This window comes from Athene cunicularia, assembly GCF_003259725.1.
Source record: "Athene cunicularia isolate RWA chromosome 9 unlocalized genomic scaffold, athCun1 chr9_part1, whole genome shotgun sequence".
In the NCBI taxonomy this organism is placed as follows: domain Eukaryota; kingdom Metazoa; phylum Chordata; class Aves; order Strigiformes; family Strigidae; genus Athene; species Athene cunicularia.
In genome coordinates this window covers 24215946-24228388 of record NW_020799110.1, presented here as the reverse complement: position 1 = coordinate 24228388, position 12443 = coordinate 24215946, and the positions used below count along the sequence as shown (strand labels likewise).

At 44.7% G+C, this 12443-nt stretch overlaps 1 protein-coding gene across 1 annotated transcript in view; it reads right to left on the bottom strand.

Moving 5' to 3' along the window:
* GPC1 (glypican 1) overlaps positions 1-2878 on the bottom strand; it is a 113859-nt gene extending 110981 nt beyond the window's left edge. Inside the window, exons 1-2 of the mRNA XM_026855014.1 lie at positions 2766-2878; positions 411-604 (exon numbers count right to left, since the gene is read on the bottom strand). Coding sequence (XP_026710815.1) covers positions 411-604; positions 2766-2878 — 307 coding nt within the window. The remainder of the gene's footprint in view (positions 1-410; positions 605-2765) is intronic.
* Positions 2879-12443: the final 9565 nt, after the last annotated feature.

Genomic DNA, 12443 nt, shown 5'->3' with positions numbered 1-12443 from the left:
CCCCCCCCAACCAAGGGCTGTCCAGTCACCTTTACCATATTCTTCAACTTACAGCTCAAGGCACAGTGCCAAGTTTTACATCACTACCTCAAACGTTATGCTGCTGTGGTAAGACCTGATTACGCCATGCTTGTAAAAGCTGTGTCAGTGCCAAGGTACACAATTTGTTGGTATGAGCGCCTGCCAGCCTCCCTCAGTGGCTTTACTGAAATGGAGTTCTCAAAATGTCTTGGTCTTGCAAAAACACTGCCAGAGGTACAATTCCTATCGAAGGTCAACATTTCACGCAAACTACTGAATAAAGTGCAGAGGAAGGCGTGTCGAACACAAATCCCTGGCTTGAACAGTGCTTGGGAAGTCAAACAGTGACTAGAACCTGAGCAGCAGGGAACCAAGTAGGTTTTACTTACTGTCAAAGCTTCTGTGCTGCGCTGTTAGGGTTGTCTGCACAGAGCGACCAGCCTCTTTCATCATGGCTTCAAATTCACTTCGGCTTTTGTTTGCAAAGTTCTCCTCCATCTCGCTGGTGCAGCAGGTATAGCCTTGTGGGCAGATTCGCAGGTGCTCCCCTAAAATGAGAGAAAATGTGGTTGAATAGGAAAGCCTGGAAAATGAAGGATTTCATACCAGACAACCTTGACATAAAAATATTCCAGCTCTCTAGTAACCTGGATCTGCATCAGGCTTTACATGTTTACCCCCTAACTTGAGTTATCCTGCATTGGTATAGTGGTTCGTGTGAATACAGGTACAAATTTTCTCACTGCTGACTATGAGGGAAGGAAAAGTGAAGGACATAAAATTCATACATGGGGCAAGGAGAAGAGAAATACAAGTGTCTCCTACTCAAAGCCTGCCCTAGAATCCAGCTCTGCCTAGCATCCTAGAAGACATGGAAATCTCTGATTAAATGACATACTAGTCATCCTCATTAGAATTAACATGAACAACTGTTTGAAACTACTTTGCCAAGAAAAAAAACCCAAACTCCAATGCCCTCCCCCCATCCTAAACCAACCCCCCAAAAAAAACCTATCCTAAGAAGGCATTTCCATAACCAGAAAGGTTGAGACTATTGAGTTTTCAAAAGACAAGAGGCTGAATGCCAGTGGAATTTGGGTGACTAATTCCCCCTTCACACATTTTGAAATCTGCCCATTTACTATTTTTTCAATGAAAAATTTATCTCTCAGAGACAAGACCACCCCAAAAAAAAGCTGCTATGACAATCACTGACTAAATATTATTATACCCTTTGCTACAGAGAAGGACAGGAAAGGTAAGATGAGTCGGCAGTCAAATTGAAAAATTCTTCAGTACGGGAGCTCCTCCCGCCCTCTGCAATCTCTCTATTGTGGAGAAGAAAGCATTTGCATAGGCAGAGTCAGCAAAATTTTAAAAATAATTTCTTAAGTTCTTATGAGTCCTTACAAAGACACATCCACCTGCAAGCACACCCCACGTTTCTCCTTACCCAGCAATAAGAATTTGAATGAAATCAAACATCGGGGTTATTTTTTTTTAATAAAACCCCATGTTGTTCCAAGCACGCACTGAGATAAACCAATTACAAAGAAGTTACCATGCTTAACATAATTTGATTGGGATTACCATTGATTTTGCTGGCAGTTTTACAGGACTGCTATCTTAACATCATAGCTGAGCTGAAAGATATTTTTAAAATCATGTTTTATCTTGTCTGTCTTGACAGCTTCAGATCCTGAACCTACACAGTCCTCCCGAGTTTCCCATTAAAGTCCTTAGCTATTTCATGCATAGAGACCTTAGTAAATGGTTGCCTTAGAGTAAAGGGTCTTTGAAACTGGGCATGTGTCCTACCCTTGTGAATGCCATGTCATTAGTAGCCTAAGTGCAGTTTTGACAGGAGTGCTCTGTAGTTGATGTATTTTAGGCAGAAGCCATTCAGGATGAGTATGCACTTTCCTGGCCCTCGGGTCCCTGCTCACAGATGGCTCTGGAGCAACCTCTGCAGGGTGCTGGGGTGAGCCTGCCCTTGGAAAATAGGTTATTGTGTGCGTTTGCACCAACACAGAAGCCTTCCTGCCTATGTGATGGGAACTGCTGCTCACCAGCTTTTGTAGGAGAACAGCTCCCATCATCAGGCTTGTGTCGTGCTCCTCCGACAGGAGCGTCAGGGAGGGCAGCATGTCCTGTGGGCTCCCATCTCCCATAGGGCCCCCTCCCAGTGCCCACGAGTACCCAGGCACCACTGCCCCACACCATCAAAGCACAGGAAAAGCAGCAACTTGCTTCAGTACAAAAACTAAGAGTCAAATATAAACTTCATGTGGCTCAATGCTTGCCATACCAAATGCAATTTAAGTTCCAATGCTTGCCTAAGCCTTTCCTTCATTCATAAACAAGATTGTTGCAATCCATTCCCTGAGCTCAATTCTGTAAAGCTGCATTTTTACAAGAAAGCCATTATGACGATTGCTGACATGTCACAGAGAGGCAGAAAAAGAGATATAATTTTTTGACAAGACACAGCTTTGTTTCCTGTCATGGCAAATTAAAAACTTCCTTCTTGTCCAGCCTCCATCCAATTTCTGCTGCCACTGGACTTCTGATGGGGATTTAAGTTTTGTTGACAGTTGTTTTACTGTGGTATACATCCTTCCATGCTATCCTTGCTGTCTTCAGGACAAACTGAGGCCTTTTCAGCACAAGGCCTCTCTGGAAAGGACTGTAAAAAAGGAAAAGGATCCCAAAGGGTCCCAGTGGTTCCCAAAGACTGCCTTTACCACCGCTGGCTCAGTCGCTGACGTATTTTGCAGATGGGGTCCTGGTCCTGCAAGCCGTTGCACATGACAGCACCCAAAAGCACGTGCACTCCCGCCACTTTTCTGCGTGCCATTACCCACCAGGGCTTGCAGGTTCCGCCTAAGCCACGAACAGCCCTTTACAAATCCCGTATTTTGATAAACCAAGATAAAGCAGTGGGAACTGACCGCCTGGAGAACTCCCATCTCCTGGCCTGCCGCCAGTAAGCAGGGCCTGGCTGCAAAATGGTCTCCTACCCCCTCAGGAAGGGTCGGAGCAGGACACCTGACTGAAACCAGGGAGCGCAAATATGGCCACCCCAGCAAGGAGACTCCTACACGTTCCTCCAAACTGCCCGTCAAGGGTCAAGTGGGCTCCCCTGACCAGGCTTTAGAAACAAAAGAAAGGGGGAAGCATGCAGATTGATTCTGGGTAAGAACAGGGCCTGTCCGCAGGAGGAAGACGGACAGGGAGGAAGAGCCCCACGCTGTGCCCGAGCTCCCTGACAAACAATGAGGAGCAGCAGAAGTGCGAGGTGCGCTAATTAAAACGTGACATGACCAGACAAAAACCTTCATGCTCCCACCCCAGGCAAAGCAGAGAGCCTGTTTCAGCAGGATGGCATCAGTCCAACACCTCGCTGTGCTAGCAGAGCTTCAAATAACCTCCAGCCAGCCGGCACCATGGAACAGAGGGGGAAAGAGACAGAGGGGAAAAAAGACAGAAATCAAGGGAAAAGTCACACCCGTAGCTAAAATTGCTTAATTTTACACAACTTTGTGAACTGAATGTAGAATTTTTTTAATGCTTGAACTCAGAGCAGTTTCAAACCCTTTTGAAGCAACATTTATCTTGGCTTTCTGCAGGCATCTGTACGGTACTCAGCACCACAGCACTTTATCTCAGTGGGAAGCAAAGTTTTTATCATTTGTCTTTGTAATTCATACTCACTGCTCACAAAATAGTCTTACTGCACTATGAAAATGCTTTGCTTTCTTTGCTTTTTAACCTAATCCACCCTGGAAACAAACACTATTATTATTTAACTTTTTTTTATTGACTCCAAAATAAATGCATTCTAGACCATATTTTCCTCTCCTTATATTTCAAAGTTCATTTGTTTGCTAACTCACCGTTACGTCATTGCTGAAGCTGCACTATAAATATCTCTGGGTTCACTTGGCAGGAGATTATCTGTAGATATCTATGGAGAGCTAGAGGTGTTTTACGAGGAGTAAATCTGCAGATACAGTCTGTGTTCCCTTCTCCACTGCTGCGTCAGAGAAATTTCCCCTTGTATAGAGCTGACATGTTGCTAGTCGCTTGCTCCAGAGCGCATGCTCTTGGCTCCTGGAAAAGCTTTACCGAAAGCAAGTGAGCATGGCAGAAGCCAAACCAGCAGCAAGCAGAGGGCTGCTCCGAATCTCCTTGAAGGTAATGGATACGCTCCTAGTGACTAAGGCCAACTCTGGGTCAAGCCCAAAGAGAATTACACTATCGCATATGAGTCTGCAACTGAAACCCAGCCATCTCTCCCCAGCCCTTGACTTGCAACCCCCAAGCTGAGCAGGTCTGGCAGCAGAGGATGGAGGTGCCCAGGGTACGTTTGACAGCTCAGCTAATACCAGCTCTGTGCTGCCCTAAGCATTCTGGATTTAAGACATTTACATTCAAAAGACAAGACACACTTTGGGATGTTCAGCTTTCCTTCAGAAAACTATCAGCTTGCCCTAGCCTTCAGCAGCCAAAATGTGTGGTTCAACCTGGGTGTCCCTGGAAGAGCCAACTCTCCTGCCAAGGCTGCTGAAGTCAGGGAGGGATGCAACCCACCAGCTTTACGGTCTCTTTGGAAACAGAGACAGGGCAGAGCATGCATGAAAACAGCATCGAACAAATATCTCATTTATGATTAACTGCCCTGGAGTGGAAGGGAACAGGCAGGAGGCTGATGACAAGAAAATATCACACTGCCTGGCTACGGGCTTGGATCGTCCTTCAAATACCCTCTCAGCTGGCTGGGTTTGCAGATCATTTTGGCTATTAAATTCATTACTGTGTTTGAGAGTGCCAAATATTAAATCAATTGACCACTTTCCCCTTGGGGATAGAGCCAGGCTGCTTTGTGGCAGGGTCTCCACAGGGGGAATAGCCCTACCTGCATCTACCACTGACGTGAGCTGAGATGGGGCTCAGCTTCCTGCTTCTTCCCCTGTGTTCTCCCGGCCTCACTGCCCTGGCCCACGCAGGCTGTGCTGGATGCTGCTGTGGCCAAGACGTGTGGGGCGGCAGCATCTCAGCTAACGGAGATCAGAAAAGCTCCCTAGCTGTTCACTGCTGCTGTGTTTCACCCCACCACAAAGCTCCGTAGCCACAAAAATAAGAGAGAAGGGCAGTCCTAGAGCTGTAAAATCCAATACTGAGAAAAGAGTCCTTGGCTCCTTTAACCATGTAAATAGTGCTATTTCTATCTCTCTCACAGGATGTTGGAGACTGAATTCATTACAATGTTCACAGAAGGTTTGGGGTTATTTGGATGTGTCAGAGTATCTAAATGCAAATTATTACAAAATCATTCCTCCCAGAGGTTAATTTATTTCAGGCTGTGATAAATCTGTCATGATTCTTCTCCCACAGTTGCAACCTTCCTCCCACTCACTCTCCAAACTGCTCCAAAAACTCATCGTGTTCTCCTAAACCAAAACTGAGCCCTGGCTGCCTCACTCCAGTCACCGATGTCAGGACACTGACAGCCCAAACCCCCCTCCTCAGAGATTTCTGCGTGCACACGTCTCAGGCAATCATGCTTGCTGAAGTACAGCCGGTGAGCATGAGAGCACCTGGCAGCGAGGAGCTCGTCCTCTCCTGCTGTCCCTGGTAGGCACTACTGTCTGTTGGTCTCTCCCTCTTCACACCTAAATCCCATGCAGGCTAATGAGCATCCCAGCCACAAACAGAGGACAAAACAGTGCAATTCAAACTACAGCTTTTTTTAAAAAAACTATGTCAGAGTATCTGCAGCTAATGCAAAATGAGCCTGGAAGTGGTACAGATGTTAAAAATACCTTGCAAAGAGGTAGCACAATGAAAGTAAATCCCCTTCCTTATGCCTCCCAGGTTTTCCTGCTTCAGGTGTTCCTGTCCTCATCTCCCTTGAAATACATCTTTAAAGAGAACATGATTTAGCACATTGCTGATAACTAACTGACAGCATAGCCTCTAGCACTAGTACCACAACACTACCTTGAAACACAGTCTTGTCACAGATAACTCCTAGAGGAAATGGGAGTACCCAAAAAACCTTAGGACTTGGAGACTGCCCTAGGAAGAGCTCTTCATGCCCTTTTCACTCTAGATGTACTGAGAAACATCAGCTGGCAAGTCACTTCCAAAGACCTACGCCCTATAATATTTGTGGTGTCCCATAAGGTGTCCAGGTGTACAGCTGGTCTCTCACAGTAGCTGAGACTGAACTGGCTACCAGACTGCTCTATTAAGCAGAGTGCATATCAGGAATTTTCCCATATTGCAAAGGCAGGTGTTAGCCAAGCACTGTGCAGCCTGTTTCTTTGATTTGCAGTCAGCTGTCAGCAAAATATGATATCTTCTATTTTCTGATTATGTATTAAGAGTATCATCTTTTTTTGGCTTTGGTTTGCACATAATGTCAGGGGAGTCAAGTAGGCCTGAATATTAAGTATTGTATGACAAATCTTCACACTTTGATCAAAAGGCACTGAGCCATGTTCTCCCTGGTCTTAGCAATACCACAGGTTGCGGATATGCATGGTGGGGCAGGGCTATGGGCTGGCCAAGAACTCAGGGGCAGAATATGGTCATGAGGAAGGACTGTGCTCATGTGAAGTCATGATTTTCTTGCACTTTGATACCAAGAAGCACTCTCAGGATAAGAAGCAGAGGTGGCAGGGTGTAGCTGGGAACCAGCTCCGCGATGGACTTGGTGGGTATCTTGGGTGAGCCGGACTAGGACCTAACACAGCAACAGGGAGAGGAGAACTAGAGAGAAGCTGTCTGCTTCACCAGCACCTGCAGAAACCTCTCATGGACCTCAGTGAGTGCTACACAGCAACCCAGGTTAACCTCGGCCAGCCCACGGCCGCTGCAGAGCAGTGTCACAGCTCACACGTGGAGAACTGCGGGGAAGAGGCAGGTGCCGTCTCACCTGCTGTGTCCACACTGCGCCCCCCCCCCACCCCCATTGCTGCTGCCTCCCAGCATTGGTAAGGCAAGAGGGATTTGGCTCCAACACAATCAACTCCTATTTCTCTTTGCCATTGCTGAGGGAGTAGCTGGGTATCTCGAGGGACTGATAACAAGGGCATGAAGACTTTTCAAGCTGCACACCACAGGTCTGAATTTGTCCCGTGTCAGCAGCTTTTATAATGCCTTACCATCTGACAGCTGATCAAATAGCTTGTGCTATCTGAGATGAACTAATGTTTTCGTTCCAGATAAAGAAAGCAAGCACTACGTTCCACATCAGTGATAAAAACAGCAAACTGGAAAAAATAGCTAGAGAATATGCTTATTCTGTTAAAGCAATGCATGTGTTTAAGACAATAATAAAACATTAAATGCTTGTTTCTGCAGCTCATCATTCAGACCAGGATTACACCAACAGAAGTGACCGAAGAGCAGATAATCCAGAAGATTTGCTCTTTCTACTCCCTACCTTTCTACTCCTACCAGGATTTAAAAAACTATCAAAACACTGTTAACCAAATAAGACAACTTAATCTGGCTACTGCGTGGAGCTGGCTCCCTACCAGGTTAGCACTGTTCTATAATTGCATTACAGTGAAACCCTGACACAGAGAATAGGAACAGGTATTTCTGAGAAATACCACTACTGGCATCCTCAGAGGAGAAAACCGCTGATGTTTTCTATGGATACAGTCTGTTCAGGTCAGGAGTCTGGCTCCCAGGGAGCCGGCGGGAGGGTACAGGGAAGGCTGAACGGGAATTTCCTCTGTATTTGCTCTGCTCCTGTGTTGAAATACTTCAGGCTCTGAGGCTGTCAGCTCAGTGTCATGCTCACACACTGGAAGTGTGATATCAATTTGTTTAATCCTAGACCCCAATGTCAGAAAAATGTATAAGGCAGGCAAACATGGGTAAAAAAAGTTAATTAACAGAGGAAAAAGAGCCACCTCCATGTCCTGGAAAAAATATTAAGTACAGAGTAGGTAATAGTACCTTCAGAAATGACAGTCTGAAAATCCTAATGTCATCTGTGTATGTTACAGTGGCAAACTGTCCAAAGGAAGGTAACAGTGAAAGTGTCACAAATGCTGACAACAGACTTGATTCTTACTGAAAAGATCTGCATGAAAGTACTTCACCAACACATTGCTCCTTTGGGTTTTGGGAGTGTCTTTCTAAATGAAACAGAACATCCCTTCTACCATTCTCCTTCCCCGCTTTCTCACTCAGGACCTGGACCTGCCCTTAAATACATGGCCCTGACTGCACACACACAGCAGGAATCAGCACAGGGTGCAATGATCCATGCCTCTGAGGACAAAGGAGGAAACACTTTATAATTTGCAGCAGAAAATATCTTTTTCAGTGGTCTGAGAGAGGAATGAAAGAATGAGGGCCAAATCCACACTACCACAAGCAATGAATAACCTCTATCTAGCAGAACTGACTGAACACATCAAAACCCAACAGTCCTCAGATCCTCTTCTGGGCATTGGACCCCTCGTTGGGGAGCTCCTGAGCAGATCTCTGCTCCAGGAAAAGAGATGATCCATTATGAAAGGCATCAAAGGGGAGCCAGGACATGATCTACAATTAGCACTCTCCAAATAAATCAATCTTGAAAGAAGCCTTCAGTTCAGACTAGATGAGTTACAAGGATCATGGAGAAACACAGACAGAGATCACTGTTATACCCTTTCCTCTTCTCTGAAAAACAGAAAACTCTAAAAGAATCTTAGACAAGGGAAGAATTACCTTGTCTCTTCACATAACATTTGCAGGGACACACTGAAGTTATATGTCATAATCCATCACTGGTCAACCTCTTTCAGAGTTGTCCTGAGCACATCAGCTTCTCACCAGATGTTGTGGGTTTTTTTTCTTTTTCTTCTTCTTGGAACAAAGAGTCTTTTTATCCTCAGTTTGCTGCAATCTAAAATAAGATCAAACTGGAAAACTATCACTCTTATTCAGATTTCTTCAGAAATCTTGTAAGATTGTTCTTCAAAAATGGGGAGTGCTCATGGGTAGTACCAATCATTTCAATGCAAAGAACAAACCTGGATTAACCTCTCATGGAAAAGTTAGCATTCAGAGAACATTTCCTTCTAACCTTAGCAAAACTGCTCAAGCAGTAGACGCTGGTGTGAAAACCATGCAAATCATCTTTCTGGGTTTCAGACACATGCTCAACACCCGGCTCCTGTAAGGCACCCCCTATTTCTTATCCCTCTGCCACCCTCGAAGGATGCTGTGATGAGCAGGACGTACCACACCAGGGAGGAGGTTGGGCGTGATGCACAAGTGGGCTGCCACGGCTGCCCACCCTACTGAGCCATACTCCCAGTTGCTGGCTTGCCCAAGTGAGGACGCTGCCTCCTCCTGCAGAGCAGAGCTACAGACACTGCTGGTAGTGCCAGGGATGGCTCATTCCCTTTCTGCTGGATGATGTGTGCACCTAAAAAGGACTGCGCATTCTAGCAACAAAAATCTCCCAAGGGAAAACAAACAAACTAAAAAACGTCAACCACTCTATCTGCTGTTAACAATGAAAATGACTCCTGAATTTCAAAAAAACCCTTGCCTTTAAATAGTTATTAAACTAAGTTCTTGAATCTGAGTCTGATTCTGAGAGTTCACAAAAAAAGCCTATGCCTAAAAATTTAAGAAATTATGTTTAATGACACTCATTAATCTTAAATACCATAAATGTGTGTAAACTTTTCAAAATTAAAAATGAAAAGATGCATTTAATGAATTGTCTGAACCCCACAAATTCAGGATCATCGTTTTTTAGATCTTTGTAAAAATTTAAGAGACTTCACCTATGCAGAGTTGTTGGCTTGTGCCATAAATTAGGAGTGCTTATACCTCCTCTGAATCTCTTTGCTGTATGTGTTGGCAGGGATGTGGGAAGGTGCAGGTTTGGAGGGGCAAGTTCTGGGTGCTGTAGGCTTTTTCACTTTGCAACTTGAAGCTTCTGTCAGCCCCAGAAATGCTTGGTTCCTCTTCAGCTATTGCTTTACTATTTGTCTCATGAATGTTTTGGCCAGCAGCAAAAGTGCTGAACAACTGTGGAGCCCCTTCTTATAATCTGAGCCACCATGAAAGGAAATGGCAAAGTACAGGGTCATCTTGTGGGAACGTGAAATTGCAGACTTTCAGTTTGACAAAACTGATGCAGCTGATGCAGAATTTGGATGGATGGGTACCAGCATTGAGGCTGGAGTCTGCAAAAGCCTCTGGCCACTACATGCAAGAGATCTGCAGCAGAAGAGTTCAATATTCTGCCTTTCACTTTTGACTGCAGATACACGTAGGTGAAACTTGTGCTACCACTCTTCTTTTTATGCCTCCACCTGGTCTTCCAACAGCAGGTTACAGAAAGCTGCCTGTAAACCCAAAGATGCAATAGATATCCATAAGGATCTCCTCTTCTATCCTCAAAACTAATCCAGAGCTATGAGGAGATGAGGGCACCAGTCCGGTCCTGCCACAATCATACCATCAACAGAATTCTGTTTCCACAAGTGTCGAACCATAATCCTTCACCCCCGCACAGAGGGGTGACCCAGAGGACCGGGTTTAAACTGGGATGAGCATTTAAAATTCCAATACCCTGCTAGATCTCAGTGTGGCTCATAGTGCATATGCCCAAAATTTTACCAGAGAAATTTAATTTAGGCAACTTCTGTTTGAAAACTTAATGGAAGTGTAGCTGTTCTCCCCTGAGCGTCAGGAACAGATGACTAAGAAATGTTGCCAGTATCTGTCTTTCAGCGAGATTAGTGTTGGGTTTGTGTGGTATCCTATTTATAACTTTGACAAACAGCTCACCCAATCATTTCATACTTAATCATAGCTGTCTGCCCAGCTCCCTTCAGAGAAAAGCTTTTCAAAAAGTATGTGCCAACATAATTTGAACAAAAGGAAGCAAACCACAGTCAAGAAAAAAAGACCTCGCTCCCAAAACCAGCAAAAGTTCACAAGCTATAGAGAAACCAGGTCTTGGTAAATCATAAGGCATAATTAGAGCGTCATTATTCATGGGACTGCATAGCTATAGTTAGTCAGTGTTTCCACTGTAAACCCCTATTTTCATAGAGGTTTGCAGCTCAGCTGCAAGGAATTAGTCTGTGATGAAATTTGGCAGTAGAAATTTTAGAGCAAGGATTATTTTTTTTAAGCCATTTAAAGATTTTTTTATCCTCCACTTTCAATTCCCCTCTTACTTCTGAGGCTGCAGCAGTACTCATAAAAGAAATAAAAAAAGACTTCTGTGTGCTCTTTGATGTTTGGTTTCCGTGCATGTCTCTGTGTGGTTAATGGGACCAAAAATACCAATTTAACAGGGATTTTCAAATACAGAAGTCTTAAAAAAAAATTGAAGTTCCGATTCCCACAACAATTACAACACAACTTTCCTTCGGATGTATTCATAAGTATTACTGACTATGGTGTTAATTGTTATGCATTAAGGGATCTTTATATTCAGAGTAAACCCTGCATATCCATCTAAGCGCTGAAGATGGGTTTACATTTCATGAGACAGAGCTGTTAGATTTCTTCACATCTTTCTTTCTTTGAAATACCGTTTTCCAGGGATTATAAAAGATAACTTGCTGCTGGACTCACCCGTAAACTCTGTGTTTGCCTGGCTGATCCTCCCCGCCTACCTGACTCTTCCACTAGGGCTCACATTTCAGCAGGTACACAGGTATGGGTGGGAACACTAAGAGGAAGCATGAGGAAGGGAACAGGACAGGAGAAACACCTCGATGGGACATTTTGTCCCAGGCAATATTAAATACAGCCTTTCACAACATTTTCAACTACTCAAGAGAAACAGACTGCTGTTTGCATTTGTAAGAACACCAGAAGAATGCATTTGCTCTTTTCCAACTAGCTCTGGCTGAAGCATCCTAGAAATTCAGCATCCCCAGATACAAATGAGATTACTTTCACATATGGACGACATGTTAGCAAGGTACAGGAGTCTCTGGGCTCTATGCCTCGTTGTCACTGCGTGCCACGAGCAGCACACAATAGAACGTAACTGCTTCAAGTGCAGTCCCAGCTCAGAGCGGTGGAACAGTTACCCAGCTTGAAAAAAACAGCGTAACACCATAAACATGAAGACTTCCAAGCCTCAGTCTGGAACTGGATCCCTGTGAATGGCCTGAGTGTTCATACCAATATCTTTGGTGCATAGGCTTTTAAAGAACAGACTAGTTTATTCAGGCAATTTGATTTTCTAGTGAAACAGATGCCACCAAGCAACATGTAGTCCTGGACCTTGGTGTCAGCATATGGGAAAATGGGCCACCTCTGAGCTTCTAACACTTTGTAGTGTTCATGTCTTCCTTGAAGCTCCACACCCTAGCACTCATGAGCTTCCCCTTGGACAGCTTGGCAGAGGTGACAAAGATGAGAGTGCT